Raw genomic sequence first — 16,210 nt, forward strand, 5'->3', positions numbered from 1 at the left:
CAGACGAACAGCACAGAAGCTCTGTCAAAAGCTTTTAAACTTCATACACATCAATTACGTTTTCAATATCTAGGTCACCACCATACTGGGTGTGACGTTTCATTATATGTTTTGTTTGATCGACCAAGTTCTTTAGTTCGCAGGAATTTGCCACATCCAATATGGCGGAAATGTGACGTAACGCGGCAACGGGTTTACCTACATGTTCAAGGCTGGTTCGTCTGATGCTTCCCTTTGCTGAGAATGTTTGAGTTGTTGGACGACACGGGAGTAACATGATGTTAACCGCCTTGGCTAGTGGTGCGGTGGTGTTCCCTGGCCTTTTCTACGGGCTGGGGAAACTACTCAAATTCAATTTCAAACATTGGGACGACGCAGACGTGGTGACAGTCAGCGAGAGGTTAGTACTTGAAACTTCATTGAGCAGGTGCCACTTAGTCGTGGTTCAGTTGCAAACATTAGCATAAAGTTATCCTTTGCCTGAATATAACAGCCATGATTGTAAAATATAGGTTAAAACTGCTTGTCATTTTGTAAAATAATCGGGTACTTCCTTATTACAGGGGTACTCGGTTTGCGACGATAAAATTTCACGCGTCGTTCCTGTGCTAACTCAATAATTAAGTTAGAATGACACTAAATATTTGCAAGGAAACTATTAAAGGTTTTTTTTTTTGTGCGGCGTCCACCGTGCGCATCTTGTGCAGCGTGAAGGCGGGTGCCTCACAGCGCAACTACAGTTCGTTGGACAACCTGCATTGGGTAATTCATAAAGAAGAAATAATGCATTCTTTTTTCCCAGGCTTGTTTCTGCCATCCATGCGAGCATTTCGACTGTAACTGGAATCACAGTGGTGTCATCTTGCAACAATGTCATGACTGACAGGTAATTTCAGGTAATATGAGCTGAGTGGATCCGTGGAACCTCCACAGTCAAATCTGAAGCTCAACCAAAGAGAGGGAGGGGGCGGAAGTAGGAACAAATTCATTGTAAATATTAAATGCAATGTTAAATGGTAAATACAGTCAAGTTTATAAAATTACAATCGAGTTTATTTCATGGCAAATTCCGAACCAACTGATGAAAAAGTGGTCGACCCGCCTTGTATTCAAGTTAAACGAGTAGCCTACTGGTTGAACCTGCCTCTCCGGCTAATAAACAAGTGGTGGTTATATTTCAAAAACAGGCTTTGTCAACTTCTGTAATGTTTATTTATTCTATCTTGTTCAATATTTTCACAAATATAAACTGCAGTTCTGCTACATGCGAGTGTGAACACAGAACACAATGAACTGCGATTTGGACCGTGAACCTCAGAACTCTGGTGCAGACATGCAACCCACTACTCACTGCACGCGCCGCCCGATAGAAAATATTTTCTTGACATTAGAAAAATTTGCATCACAGAATAGAAACCGTGCTGGAGTCATTAATGTGTGCTTTGTGGCAGAAATACAAATTTTGTGGTCAATTTTGGAGAAATGCAATTTCTTCAAAAGTTACTAGGGAAATGTCCTTATTTTGAAAATAAATTTTTAAAAAAATCAATGAAGATAAGATTAAACTAATCAGGAAATGTGGCAAATGAGTATTCTAGCTGCAACCATCATTTTTTTAATGCAATTGCAATTGTGTTAGAAGGCTAATGGATGATTAGAAAACCCTTGAAAACTGCTGTGCATTTATGTTACTTTTCATGGAAAAGAATTGTCTGGGTGACCTCAAACTTTTGAACTGTAGTGTACGTCAGTAACTCACAAGTCAGAAATATAATGCAAACAAATCTGTGGCTTTTTCATTTGAGGTTTTCATGATTACAAATCTGGTAACAAAGTTTTCTCATTCTACACAGTCACTGGCTGGTCAATGAGTTTGTATTGTTCGGCGCATCCTTTATGATCACCGACCTCTTTGCCATGTACCTGAGCCACTACCATATTCAGAGGGTCAGAGGTCAGAGCTGCCTGTACAACAACCATTCTCTGCGAACACTGAAAGCTTTTGTCTACAAGGACTGGCTGCTTGTCCTCCATCACTTGGTACTGGTTCTGCTATTCCTTCCCATCGCCTTGGTAAGGATTTACTGTGTTTAAACAACGGGATTAGTCTGTGTCTGATTTAAACACTCATGTTATTAACTGTATGTGCCGTTCAGTTTTTCAGAAGAGGACTAGGCGATTTCTTTATTGGGTGCTTTCTCATCACAGAATTTAGCACACCTTTTCTCTGTTTTGGAAAGATCCTCATTCAGGTACACAATGCATTGTCAACATTGGAGTTCATTCACCAATAAGATGTAGTTTCACAACAAAAGAGCAAAATTGTTCTGAAAAATTGCTGTCTGTCTGAGTCTTCCTTTTCTGTCTGGGATCCAGCTGGGCCTTGACAACACCAGGCTGCACACAATCAACGGCATGCTAGTCCTCTTGACGTTCTTCATGTGTCGGATCATGATCTTCCCTTTCATGTACTGGATGTACGGGCGACAAGTTGGTATTCCGCTGCACAAAGTCCCCTTCCATCTGCCCTGGCACTGCAACGCGGGCAACCTGACCATCTTCATACCCCAGATCTACTGGTTTTACCTCCTGCTGAAGAAAGCTCAGCGGCTGTACAATAAACATAGGAAAGACCATTAACTCAAAACAGACCACCTTTGATAAAATAGTTGTTTGAGATGCACAAGGTAGTGTAAGGGAAGCTATTGAAAGGAAAACAAAATTGTTTACAACTCAGAGAAGCCAATGAAGAATGCAAATGTCTGGTGAAGTTAATACGTTAGTCACTTTAAGTTGATTTAATATTGTTGATTATAATACTTTTGCTCACTTAACAAAATGGTGGCTTCAAACAAAAGGTGCTCTGCTCTGATTTTTAACAGCATCTAAATATAGATACCATAAAATAAAAATATCACATTTTGAATTGTCTCATATTCTTCTTTGATTTGAAACCCAAATAAACAACCTTGCCATTCCAATACTTTTGGAGGAGACTGTAACTGGGACTAAAATCTCATTTTTACTTTTGTAAATAAATGATACAAATGTGATTAAGGTTGTGGTGATAATGTGTCCATTTTATCCATATTTTCTGATTGAAGGTCAGAAAATGCACGTTAAATGCATACATTTGTTTTGAAAATTACTTAGCTTTTATTGTGAATGTTTTTTTACCCACGTTTTATTCGTCACATCCGTCTACCAAGTTCCATTTGCAAAAAAATTATGTGCATTGCAGTTCTTTTAAGTGAACTGAATCATTAGAATCAGTTCACTCAAAAGATTCGTTCACCAACTGAACGGATCTGTGAATGAACGAGTCAGTGAGTGATAGTGATGTGTACTCCAGTTCTTTTAGGTGGACTGAATCTTTAGAATCAGTTCACTCAAAAGATTCGTTCAAACGAATTGTTCAATGGATCCCACACACACTGATACGGCTTTTTTTTTTTTTTTTTTGTCCAGTGGAAACAACCCAAACACATTAATAAACATTAAAATCTGTTAAAACTTGTCTGGTGTTTTATTCCTGGTGTGTTTTACGTTGTGTAATATGTGTTGGTGTCCCCCAAAATAAAGAGCAAGTAGTCAAATACACATCTTGACACGTACAAAAAGTGCATAAAGTTATTAGGTACACCTGAAAACAGTGGCGTACCTAATGGAGCGTCTGTGTGACGTCACAGATCAAACAGCCAATCAGAAAGTGGGGGTGAGGGCGGGTGTGGCACTTTTCACTTTCAGTTAAGCTTTGGCCATGATTTTTCCCTAATGAAGTGGCCTGTTATTAGGTACACCTGAAAATGGTGGTGTACCTAAAGGAGTGTCCGTGTGACGTCACAGATCAAACAGCCAATCAGAAAGTGGGGGTGAGGGCGGGTGTGGCACTTTTCACTTTCAGTTAAGCTTTGGCCATGATTTTTCCCTAATGAAGTGGCCTGTTATTAGGTACACTTGAAAATGGCGGTGTACCTAATGGAGTGCCCAAGTGACGTCACAGATCAAACAGCCAATCAGAAAGTGGGGGTGAGGGCGGGTGTGGCACTTTTCACTTTCAGTTAAACTTTGGCCATGATTTTTCCCTAATGAACTGGCCTGTTATTAGGTACACTTGAAAATGGCGGTGTACCTAATCCAGTGTCCAAGTGACATCACAGATCAAACAGCCAATCAGAAAGTGGGGGTGAGGGCGGGTGTCGTACTTTTCACTTAAACCAGGGGTGTCAACCTCCAGTCCTCGAGGGGCCGCGTTCCAATATGTTTTCCAAGTTACCCTCGTTAAGCGCACCTGCGTGAAAAGTTTTAGCTCCTTTCACGTTCCGCAGGGGCTAAAACTTTTCACGCAGGTGCACTTAACGAGGGAATCACACAGACAATCAATTAGGTACACCGCCATTTTCAAGTGTACCTAATAACAGGCCACTTTATTAGGGAAATATCATGGTCAAAGGTCACAGGTGTCAAGCTCTAGTCCTCGGGGCCGCGTTCCAATATGTTTTCCAAGTTACCCTCGTTAAACACACCTGTGTGAAAAGATTTTGGTCATTTCACGTTCTACAGGAGCTAAAACTTTTCACGCAAGTGCGCTTAACGAGGGAATCACACGGACACTCCATTAGGTACACCGCCATTTTCAAGTGTACCTAATATCAGGCCACTTTATTAGGGAAATATCATGGTCAAAGGTCACACGTGTCAAGCCCAGTCCTGGGGGCCCAGTTCCAGTATGTTTTCCAAGTTACCCTTGTTATGCAATTCACGACTCGTTCGTGAACGGGAAGTGACGTCATTCTCTTCGTTTTGTTTTACGCCGAGGTGGCACCAGCTTCAATGCGCATTACTGACACCTACTGGTTGAAGTCATATGAACTGAAAAAAGAACGAATCACTTTAGGAAGTGATTCGTTCACTCTCGTTCACTGAAAAAGAAATTGTTCTTTTTAATGAATCGTTCACTCACGAGCCAACACTAATGTGCGAGTAGTGAGTAGTGCGTAGTTATTGCTACATTTTTCACATGTTCGTGTTGTAAGGGCGACGCCACCGATCATCATGCTTAAAACGTTGGTTTGTGGAACTTTGACATTTGCTGGACTTTACGTTGGCTTCAGAAAAGTGTTCAGGTGGACTTTCCCTCGCTGGACCGACGCGGATGTTTTGATAGTCAGCGAAAGGTCAGTTCATTCGTGTCACCTCAACGCATTTAAAATTTTCTTACGCCAGTGAATTCTACACACACACGAGAAAAAACATGGGCCTTAATTTGTTTTAATGCATGGCGATTGCTCGTGATAGTCTGCGACTGACATTTCTTGAAGCAAACATGCCCAAACAAAGGTTGCTCCCTTACCAGTTAGGTGAGCCATTGTGATTATCCATAAACTAATAGCTGGCAGACATACTGACAAGTAAAGTACTGAGTTAACTTACACAGAAAGTGTAAATATATGCAAATATAATATATTCAGATTTTAAATATGCAGCCTTTGCCATTTAAAAGTTGCTTGCTACTGATTTGTATATTATGGATTGTTCAGCAAATAAACAAACAGGGCATTTTGTGATCATTGCTGCTGTTTTCAGGCTCCTTGATGCTATCCACGCTTCCTTGGCTACTGCCTCAGGAGTCATCACCGTGACATCATGCAAACATGTCATGACAGACAGGTAATGTCGAGATGTGACTTTACAGTACCAATGTGACCTTTAACCCATGCTTACAAATTCCTCTGGCCATCCGTAGTCACTGGGCGCTGAACGGGTTTATAGCGTTTGGCTATCCCTATTCAGCCATCGACCTCTATGCCTCGTATATGAGCCACTTCCATACACACAGGCTCAGAGGGAACAGCAAGTACAACAAGCACTCGCTGATGACCCTGAAGGCTTTTGTCTCCCAATATTGGTTGACGGTGCTTCATCACCTGGCAGTGCTTGGTATTTTTCTCCCCATTGCCATGGTAAGAATTTTGTGTACTCAAACATGTCGGTTTTGAACACTCATGCCACTTTTACCATATTCAGATTTAGAAAACTTTGTTTTTCAGTTCTACAGGAGAGGTTTGGGTGATTTCTTCATCGGATGCTTATTCATCACGGAACTCAGTGTTGCTTTTGTCGCCATTTCGAAGATCATCGTCCAGGTACACTGACATCATGAGGGCTTGTTACAGCACGTCAAACAAAAAGTTGATTTGGCAGGTTGTTAACATAAACCCCTCCCGTCTTATTTCCAGGTGGGCCTCGAGAACAGCAGGCTGCACAAACTCAACAGCATCTTAGTCCTCATCACGTTCATCCTTTGTCGGATCCTGATCTTCCCCTACATGTACTGGAAGTACGGACATGATTTTGGCATCCCGCTGCACAAAGTGCCCTCTCACCTGCCTTGGCACTGTAACGTCGGCAACGTGGCCGTCCTTTTGCCTCAGTTGTACTGGTTTTACCTCCAGCTCAAGAAAGCCCAGCGAGTGTTCCGACATAAGAAAGACTAACCCAAATCAGAGCACCTGCTTTAACAAAAAAACTCAGCGATGTATTGGGGCTTTTGAGTGAAAGGAATGTATCCACGTGTCCTCGACATACGCTCGAGTCATTCATCGCAGGGCTTTAAATGGTAAAATAATTAATTATATTTTCAGGCATTAATAAACTATATAATGTATTGAGAAACAAATCTCTGAATTTGCAGGGACTTGAAATGCTGGCAGCTGGTACAATACACTGGTGTATTTACCTCTTGCCATCTATTCAACAGAATGGGTGCCTTGGCTCAATGGCTGTAGAATTGTTGCATTTAAATAAAAAAGCATGCAATGGTGATGGAATTCCTGTCATATGTGACCTTTGTATTTTTTTTATCATGCTTTTTTTTAGACTTTCTTTTGAAACAAATGGTGATACTAACAAATGACTCGCAAAAAGGTGACCAATTTGCTCTTAATTCACCCCAAATAAAATAAAAAAGGCAAGGTCAGGCAAGTTGAGCTATCTTCTGCTGTAGAACAGACTTCATCTCCTGGTTCTCCAGGTTGTCTGTGATGGTGTTGAAGAAGTGCTTGATGTTCTCATTCTCCAGTGGGCTGCTGCTCTCAGGGAAAGCGCCTGCAATGGCCTGGTAATGACTGAGGATCTCCAGGCTGGACAGGAAGAGAGGTTCACTCTGGCCTCCTGGCATCATCACCTTACAAAATGAAAACAATCAATCTATATGACTAGTGGATAATCCACTAGTTAAAAACGAGAAAAAAAAATCACTGCAGTAAAGAACGGGTTGGCATTCTCAATTTTGCTGATCTTCTGTGATCTGCTGAAAAGCTCGCCTATTTGTTGCTATTGTGCTCATGTCCAAATCATGTCTAATATAAAAAATATTGCTTAGGTGTTATTTAAATTATGTACCCATGAAATATTTGACTTTGTGTGTAGTAAACCTATATCTTGTTTTTTACTCTCTATAGTTGATTAGTGAATTATAATATATTTTGAACAATATTCTCATTTATTGGTATGTTCCTGGCAGTATCTTATAAAGATAAACATTAACGCTTCTTACCTGGATGTGTTGAACATGACAGAAGATCTGACTGAGAACGAAAAGGACTTCCTGACTGGGCACTTGCCCAAGAGTCTGTGCACTTTCACTTAAATCTTCCAAACAGTCTTGGGGCATTTTAGGAGTTTTGACCGGGGTACTGGATACTTCTGAGACTTTGAGTTGTGCAGCATGTACTTGAGTCGAGCCTGTCAGAGCGCCGGATGCGGGTAGGGCTAATTTGGCTTTCAGCGAGTTCATCACCTCCCTCATCGTGTGTGCATATAATCTAGCCACATGAGCCCAGCCATCTCCTGACAGCCAATGAGAACAGCTGGATCCACAGAGCAGCTGTAGCACTCGAAGCATAAGGACCGAGAGGCAGAGTTCATAGGAAAACTGCCTCAAATCCAGGAGAGGGAGGAATTCCACGTACTCCAGTGAGAAGGGCACATGGAGGCGACCTGAGGTGATCAGCTCTTTCAAGGTGCCAAGTAATCTGCTCCATTGGGGAACGGAGCACCAGGGCATGGTCTGGGTCAGCGCCACCAGCAGGCCCTTACTGAACATGCTGACGTGTTCCGACCGGCGCTGGTCCAGATCCAGACGAGACAACATGGTGGACTGAAGGGAATCTGACAATGCGCAGCACTCCATCCATGCCAAAAGACCGGTGCCGTGTCCGTACTGGGGCAGGTTCAGAGCCGACCACTCCTAAAGATGATGGAAGAACACATGCGATGAAGCTCACCTTAACATATGACACTTCCAAAAATAAAAAAAAGACAATTTCCCACCTGTTCAGGAAGATCACAAACAGCCAACAGAGAGGAGGGAACTTCGTTTTTGAAATGCACACCCCACACGGGTTTCAGGTAGAAGTAAACCGTCCAGTCCAGTCCTTTCATTTTATCATGGAGCCAGAACAGAGCTCTGGACCAGCGACTTGGGGTAGCTTCCACCTGGGCGCCAACCACCTGTGCCAGTGTGATCAGCACCGAGGTCAGTAGCTCGCTGGTTTCCATGGACCAACGGTGGACAGCGCTCCCAAGTGGTTTCTCCCAACACCTTGCAAAAGACATGTCAGGAATAAGACAAGGTCAACGGCTTGTAATTTCACAATCACTGAATTGTGACAGTCCAGCAACAATTATTTTCGATGCAATACCAACACATACATCTTCATTCCTTACGCATTTGACATAAGAAAAAAATATATTTATTATCGAGAATAACAATTTGAAAATATCACCTTTAATCTATTATCATACTTTTCATGGGACCAAAAGACGTGTGTCTGTGTGTATTACTTTACCCTGTTTTTTTTCTGTCAAATTTTTAAATGAATTACAGTACTCTTAGGTGGTCCTTGCCTTACTAAAGACGCCTGGCATAAGAGGTTCGAGGACACCTCAACATTGTACGTAATGAAAATATAATCAGCTGAAACTGCAGTTTTTGAGACAACCTGAGAGCCTGGTCCTGCAGCTGAGCCAGGATGAAAAGCAAAGGAAAGGGTGAGCATTCCAACACCCAGTGGGCTGAGGAAGAGGCTACTTCCTGGGTATCCACACACAAGGCAGCGTGGAGAAGTTGAAGACTGAGTTTCAAATCAACAGTGCCATTGCCTAGAGGGAATATAAGCAGAGGGAAAGTTAACACTAAATGGGAGCTGCAACCAAAAACGTGACACTTTAGTAACTCTTAGCCGTACATAATATACATACATATAAATCCGAAATGATGCTAAAATTAGTTAGCTCACGTTGTTGCTGTTGAAAGGGTACTGGCATGATAAGAACGTGCCAAGAGACTCTTAGCCAGTTGTGTTAGCGAGACATATGTGACAAAATAGGATTGCCACGCCATATAACAAATTTACATTATAATGAATTATTGAAGTCAGAAGCAAGTCAATTTATCTTAAAAAATGGTTTGGTTGTCAAAAAAAAAGAAAGAAATACAAATTATACCAACATTATTAAAATGACGACAACTTCCAATTTTTGTACCTTTAGCTCGAACTATGAAGTAGTCCCATGATTTACTTTGGCGGGCCAAATGAAATTTTATGACCGGCCTTGAGTTTGACACCTGTATTCACGGCAGCATGGTGGAGTACCGGTTAGCACGTGTGCCTCACAGTCCTAAAGATTCAGCCGTGGAATCTTTGCTACTTCAAGTGTGGTTGGCATATTCTAGCATATTTCCCCATCACTCACCCAAATCTGTGACTTACCTGAGCAAGCTAAATTAGGCAAGACGAAGACGTTGACAAGCTCCTGAGGTGACAGAAGGGTCTCTTTTTCGCCTTCACCTGTAGCTACCATTAAGAGAGCCACAAACTTGTGGAACTGTTCCTTTTCATTCTCTGAGAGTGACCTGGCGCTTGTTACTTCCTGCAGGCACCTGCAGAGTAGATGTGTGGGATTTCTTCTCCCTTCGCTTTCCTCTTTGCATTGCGTCAAACCTCCAAGGCCGGGCAACTGCTTCAAGATCTTACTCACGAGGGAGAAGGCCCCTTTATTGGAGATGGCAGAATGGCAACAGGATCTCAATGTTGCCTCGGGGTTCTGAAAGGCCACCCTGGCCACTAAAGACACGGCTGTGCTGAGGTTGCCCTCCGCCGTTGAAGCTCCGCCTCCTCCCTGGATGATGCAGTTGAAAGCCATGTTGAGCTCCCGTTCAAAGCTGGCAATCAGAGCGGAGCCGCCTGAGGTTCCAAAGAAACCCTTGCTGGATGATTTCAGAATGGCTGCCAAAGCTTTATTCTTGTCTTCCAAGGAGAGCGCGGTGAACACGGCCGTGACAACTTTGAGCAGCCTCTTGCTCCAGCTCACATCAAAGTTCTCAGTTTGGAGTCGACTCGAGAGGGTGGAAGCCAGTTGAATGACTGTGTTGCACTTCTGGAATGCTCTTTGGTTCTTTTCAAGGCACTCCAGCCATTGCTGCTCATCACAGGCCAGCCAGCTGGTCTCACTAGCAAACAACACGGTGACGTCGTGGTAGTCCTCCAGACGATGACTGATGATGGTCATGGCAACTCTCATACTAACCTCAGAGGAAGTCTCAATAACGGGGAAAGTTAGTGATGCCAGCAATCCTCCGAGTTTATTCTTCTCAACCTCTTCTTCTCCTGTCATGTCAGCTTTTTCTAGAGCCGCAAGCATTCTGTGGACACTTTGCTGGAGTTTGAAAGCTGTGTAGCTGGCAGGAGAGCTGCAACACGCTTTCAGCAAGTCATGGTTTTGCCAGGACTGGGTGAGTTCTGACGCACTCTTGAGGGCTTCAAAAAGGCTTAATCTGCTTGGCTGAAATTTAGACGGGGTGTAAGATGCTCTGAGGTCTCGCTGTGCCTCCTGTAAAAGCTCCGAAGTCAACTTGTCATTGTTCTTCTCTCTGATGCTCATGGCTTTGGACAGGAAGAGCAGCTTATCTTTGATTGGAAGGATGACTGATTGGTCCGTGAGGAAAGTCGTGTAAAGAGAATCAAGACAATTGGAGAGCGCATGAGCACAGTGCTCTGGTTTAGATATGGCATCTTTCACATCCGTTAGCAGGTGAAGGAGAATGTCTAGGACGTCAGTGTTGTTTGGTGACGCTGTTGAGTCCAGTTTCATCCTCTTAGCAGTGTGATGAGTCAAACTAGCAGGTTGAGAAGTAAGATGAGCAACTCGGCGAGCAAACAACACTTCAATACTATCCTGTCCCTCAGCCAACTGATCTTCTCTGCTCCACAGTTGCCACCACAACTCAAGAAAGAAGTGGACATCATCTTCACCCACAGGGTTGCTCTTCATATGTTCAGAGAACTGGTCCAGCTCAGAACACAGCTGATGCCGTGGAAGACACAGCAGAAAATGAGCAAATGTGTCTGCAGCTGACAAGGATTTGAGCAGTTCTACCAGAACAGTGTAGTTGACCTCTGGGAGGGGGTTCTGTAGAGGGAAGAAGGGGCTCTCCCTCCATGCCTCCTCCATGTCTTCACCATGCTCCTTACTCAGCAACTTCAACCACACGACACAAACTAACTTTTTCCTCCAGGAGGCAGCCTTGCTTTTGAGATGATTTCCCTCGCCACAGATTTCCCCCACAGCGGCCAGGACTGGGTTTCCGACCTTTTGCCAGTCACATTTCTGAAGGGAGCTCAGGGATGAAGGAAGACACAATTTGTCAGCCAAGAGGAAAGATCCCTGAAGAATGGCCCAGTCTGAAGGAAAAAAAAAAGAAGACGCAAATTCAGGCATCAGTACTCCAATCATAGACTCAATTTTAACATGAACTCATAATCTTTTAAAGAATGATGATTCGTCTTTACACAGAGGCCTAGAGTATTAAAAGAAAGGATTGGTATTTCTGTTATATCTGGAGTGTATATGCTAGAAAATTATTGATTTTGCAGTGTGAGCTTAATTTGCAACAATTCATATATTAAAAAAAAGAGAGATTCGGTGTGCTCTTCGTGCAAAACTGAAACAATAAATGCCACTAAATTGTGACACCAGTCATTCCGTCCGTCAACGAAAAACATAAATGTTAGTCATTTCAACAATATTTAAGTAGAAAGTGCAGTTTGCATTGATACAGGTACCATACATAATAGTACATTTCAGAGTACAGGATTTGAATCCGTATGTCTACCTTTAGCAGTATTTTTAAACAGTCATTTGTACATCAACTTAAGAGGATTGATAAAGCTATTGGTGATCTTTGAGTCAACTTTACCTTGATCCATGATCATGTTGGATGGTAAAAATAGCTTCAGTCAATATATTATTTTGGAGCCTAAAAGTGTCACGACTCAAATGTAGTTCCTTGATTCAGCAACATACAAACAGTAGCTGTACATCATGACATTACATGCATACATACATACATATCGTTAAAGTTCACGATTTAAGCGTGCGAGTAAAACAACGCTTCCGCTGTCTCTGGTCAACGAGACCAAATAAGAGACGATTCCAGGTGCTGCTGGTTACCTACAGCGCTACCCTACGGCTTTTATGAGTACTACACCAAAGACAACCCGGAAGTACCGCGTTGTTGTTTTTTGGGAAAACTAGAATTTACGCTCTGCCTAAAACCCTGAACGTTTTCTTTTTTAAATATGCCAGCAGCGTAGCATTTTGTTGATCGCCCCCTTCAAATACTGCACACAAAGCTAAATGTCCATCAAAAACGTAGTACTGCAACTTTCGCGTGGCGTTGTTTCCTTCAAAATGAAAGTGAAACTAAACCGCTACCTTGTGCTCGGAAAACAGATTGAAGGGGTCTTACCTTTAGAATCATGTGGTTACTTAAGTTATCAACTTTCTTCTTATTTATTATTGCAGGTAAGTCAGTCAACATTAGAAGTTGTAACTCGAGACAGATGTTTTCGTGGAAATCTATGCAAGACTGTCGCGTACACTGAAATGACGTTTTCTTTTTCCTGAGCGTCAATCCGGTTTCTTGGTCTTGGTGCTGCAACACACAAAATTCTAATGGCAACTTGCCTCTGAGAACCAGGATTGAAGACCCTTGGTCTTTACTACATTTATTTATTTTCCTTGATATCCAATTTAAAGTCAATGTAGTACGCTCTTTGTCTTCACAATTATGAAAACGCCATCATACGAAGAGGACAACTTCATATTCAGTGAGGTAAAATTGGGCACTAATTGACAACTGTGCTTTGTTTTGTTTTACTGATACAAAAGCCTGATAGATGATATTTTGTGCTCCACTCCAATTAGTGACTAGTTGCATGCAGATATCAACTAGTGTACAGTTTTACCTCACTAGTAACATGGAGGTGTCATACTAGTTTGCAAAAGGTTGTCCTAGTAGTGTACAGAAAATAGTAGCTGGCACTAGTAGGCATTAAAAATGAACTGGCACTAGTATGTATTAAAAATACCAAGCTGTTTACTTTCAAAACGACTGTTTTTTTGTTTTTTGCAGGTGCTCATTGTGCTAATCTACTGACATGGATGCCTTGTACGTTCAGCGACTATATCGTTCTCATCGATAACAAGGGTGCACGTGATGTTCAGCTCCTGCAAAGACCCAGCATTCTGCAGTTTGGGAAGTTCGGAGACAGTGCCGTTAACCCTCGCGCCGTCACTTTCCTTGTTAATGGTGAGGCCTTTATCGGTATGTCAGAAGCACACATTGAAAGGCACCATCTGACTCTGTTGTTGTGTTCTCTATCAAGACTCCAAACCGAACTTGCAGCGCCATGTGGGGGACATTGAAGTGGATCTTGTGAATTGTGACATTCGTAGATTCAACACAGATAGTGTGCATCTGAAGTGGCCGGGCCAGAAGTCCAATGAGTACAACTCTTGGTTTGCCATCACTCTGACCCACAGCAATGGTTTGTTCACCATCTCTGGTATCCTCAGACACCCATCTGAGCCCCCTCCCTCGGGACAGCAGGATGTCAGCAATTGGCCTGCAATTGAGGACACCCAGACCCTCAATACTAAAGGTATCAGTCTATATTGATGCCTAATTGTCGAACTATCATGCCACTTAAAATTGATACACCAGAACCAAGACCCCACATTTATTTATTATTGCCAGTGTTTTTAACTTCCTGTCACGTTTGCATTTACAGTTGCGATGATCATGAAAACACAAACTCCAATGGTGACATCAGGCCTGGGGTTCCAAAAAAAGCTCCACTGCCAGTTTGCTATCGACCACAAGAAACCAAATGTGAGCGTGCAGTGGTACCAGCAGTACCATGGCGAACGACGCAATCTCTTCAGTCATGCTACCCACTCTGGGCAAAGGGAGGGAAGGGGAGTTGAACTGATTAATCTAGCAGGTGGTGACCTTTCTTACACTCTTCCCTTCACTGAAGTCAAGCACGCGGGGACATATGTGTGCTCCGTGTCAGTATTTCCGCTGTCTTCCACCCTTGATATAGGTCTACAAATTCAAGGTGAGGAATAGTTTGGCTACATTTCGCTTTTACGACTATCAAATTGATTTTTGTTTTGGTCCATAGTCCGTTATTGTTTGAATAAATAAAATAGCTATGCTAAGTAGTGAAGTCATTATCACATTAATGGTATGTATGGAAAACACTTCTAGGCCATACATAGGCCAAACATTGTTTGGTAAACTGCTACTCTATGCAAAGCTATAATAATGTTTTTTTTTTCCAGAGTCTCCCCGTGTATCCATCAGTGTTGGTCCCAAGCTTACATTGCAAGATGGTGAGATGGTGAAGGTGGTTTGTGAGGCAGAGAATTACTACCCTCTGGACGTGCACTTCGCCTGGCACATGCATGAACCGGCATCTTCGAGCCAGAGGGTCGGCGCTCCTCTCCCCAAGGAGCTTAACAATATCCTGCTCTCCAGTCACAAAAACAACATGGACAAGACCTACTCGCTTTCGGCTTTCTTCTACCTCGAGGCTTCGCAGAGACACTCAGGGCGTCAGTTTACGTGCACGGTCTCCCATCAGTCTTTGCGAATACCCATTAAAAAAAGTTTCGTTTTGATTGTTGAAGGTGAGTCACGTAATTTGCACAACTGCCCTTCTGTGGCAGCAGACCAACTTCATCATGTCTCTATTTTGTCGCCTAGAACCTAGCAGCTGGTTGTTTACGCTGACTGTTTGCAGCCTTTTGGTCCTACTACTGTATGTCTTGTATGTTTTGCTAAGATACCTCCACCAAGGTGAGTATTATTTGTTGTCTTGTCTGCTACATCACCATAAGTCAATATATGTCTATGAGCTCAAAGACATTAAAATGACTCATTGTTTTTCTCCACAGCTAGAAAATACTCATTGCAGGTAAGATTTTGAATACACTTCTGAGTTATCAACTGTCAATAGCAGAAACAATGTTTTGATCTCTGTGCAGAAAAAGCCATACTGATTGTACTTCATGACAGAGAGGAACACACAGCAGCTGGTAAAGCAGTCCCCATTTTACCAATGTACCAATAAAAAAAATAATTAGCATTGGGAGGTTACAGATACAAAAAAAGAAGGACTTTTTTTCTTACCACTAGAGAGAGCCGCCGTACTACCAGTGGTACCACACTAAGCCTGGTTTTGTTGATCACTCCAATGACGTCACACAAGATACGCTGAAACACAAGATTTGGTTAAATCTGGCATGATGTCATACATGATGATGCTTCAATTGTGAACTTTTTGTTTACAATACTTTTGAGATGTAGTTTGCACTGGAAATGTCTCTTTAACTTGAAGTTGTACAATCTTCATAGAAGAAAACAATACATATGCTTTACATGACACTAAGTACGGCTTTCACTATCACAATGAAACAAACATCTCAATGATGGATGTCAAAATTAATTGACAACTTAATGATCCTTACATTTATCAACATCTATTTTGCTAAGATTGTTTTGAGACTTTGTTTTTGTCTGGAAATGGTTAATTCTTAATTTCAGCCTCTCAACAGTTAATATTCTTTCTGTTTTCTGTTCTGTGTATGTTTAATCAAAATAAAACGTTGCCATAAGACAAACATCTGCTTTTACTTTGGTAAACAATGTTTAATATTTTTCTCCCTTTTCTGACCAAACCAGTGACCGAATTATCGTCAATTTATGAATACAAATGAGTTTGTTCAATGGCATGTGAAAATGATCGTTATTTGAGGCCGTAGTATGAATAACCTGACATCTTGAACCTGAAGCAAC

At 42.2% G+C, this 16,210-nt stretch overlaps 4 protein-coding genes across 9 annotated transcripts; 3 read left to right on the forward strand and 1 right to left on the reverse strand.

The window, feature by feature from the left end:
- Positions 1 to 156: 156 nt before the first annotated feature.
- On the forward strand, positions 157 to 2,926 carry LOC133155944 (TLC domain-containing protein 3A-like). The gene is made up of 5 exons (XM_061281620.1): positions 157 to 400; positions 803 to 886; positions 1,854 to 2,073; positions 2,157 to 2,252; positions 2,377 to 2,926. Exons 1-5 carry the CDS (start codon positions 276 to 278, stop codon positions 2,638 to 2,640), a joined length of 789 nt encoding a protein of 262 aa, XP_061137604.1. The 5' UTR covers positions 157 to 275; the 3' UTR covers positions 2,641 to 2,926.
- A 2,086-nt stretch (positions 2,927 to 5,012) lies between these two features.
- Positions 5,013 to 12,969, reverse strand: gemin4 (gem (nuclear organelle) associated protein 4). 2 transcript variants are annotated; one of them, XM_061280304.1, is made up of 6 exons: positions 12,815 to 12,969; positions 9,777 to 11,747; positions 9,006 to 9,165; positions 8,335 to 8,605; positions 7,559 to 8,251; positions 5,013 to 7,186 (listed from the first exon to the last, which is right to left on the reverse strand). In XM_061280304.1, exons 2-6 carry the CDS (start codon positions 11,515 to 11,517, stop codon positions 6,977 to 6,979), a joined length of 3,075 nt encoding a protein of 1,024 aa, XP_061136288.1. In that variant the 5' UTR covers positions 11,518 to 11,747; positions 12,815 to 12,969; the 3' UTR covers positions 5,013 to 6,976. The 2 variants fall into 2 exon arrangements, with proteins under 2 accessions (XP_061136288.1, XP_061136287.1); XM_061280303.1 differs by lacking the exon at positions 12,815 to 12,969 and adding an exon at positions 12,263 to 12,570.
- On the forward strand, positions 5,042 to 6,508 carry LOC133155195 (ceramide synthase-like). The gene is made up of 5 exons (XM_061280310.1): positions 5,042 to 5,177; positions 5,587 to 5,670; positions 5,747 to 5,963; positions 6,051 to 6,146; positions 6,240 to 6,508. Exons 1-5 carry the CDS (start codon positions 5,056 to 5,058, stop codon positions 6,495 to 6,497), a joined length of 777 nt encoding a protein of 258 aa, XP_061136294.1. The 5' UTR covers positions 5,042 to 5,055; the 3' UTR covers positions 6,498 to 6,508.
- dhrs13b.2 (dehydrogenase/reductase (SDR family) member 13b.2) lies at positions 12,651 to 16,035 on the forward strand. 5 transcript variants are annotated; one of them, XM_061280309.1, is made up of 9 exons: positions 12,651 to 12,870; positions 13,481 to 13,657; positions 13,734 to 14,009; positions 14,139 to 14,468; positions 14,695 to 15,042; positions 15,119 to 15,211; positions 15,310 to 15,329; positions 15,400 to 15,450; positions 15,551 to 16,035. In XM_061280309.1, the coding sequence occupies exons 1-8, from the start codon at positions 12,825 to 12,827 to the stop codon at positions 15,412 to 15,414; spliced, it is 1,305 nt and encodes a 434-aa protein (XP_061136293.1). In that variant the 5' UTR covers positions 12,651 to 12,824; the 3' UTR covers positions 15,415 to 15,450; positions 15,551 to 16,035. The 5 variants fall into 5 exon arrangements, with proteins under 5 accessions (XP_061136293.1, XP_061136290.1, XP_061136292.1 ...); XM_061280306.1 differs by having other exon boundaries at positions 15,119 to 15,329; XM_061280308.1 differs by having other exon boundaries at positions 15,400 to 16,035.
- The last annotated feature ends 175 nt before the right edge of the window (positions 16,036 to 16,210 follow it).

This window comes from Syngnathus typhle, linkage group LG6 (assembly GCF_033458585.1).
Source record: "Syngnathus typhle isolate RoL2023-S1 ecotype Sweden linkage group LG6, RoL_Styp_1.0, whole genome shotgun sequence".
Taxonomy (NCBI): Eukaryota; Metazoa; Chordata; class Actinopteri; order Syngnathiformes; family Syngnathidae; genus Syngnathus; species Syngnathus typhle.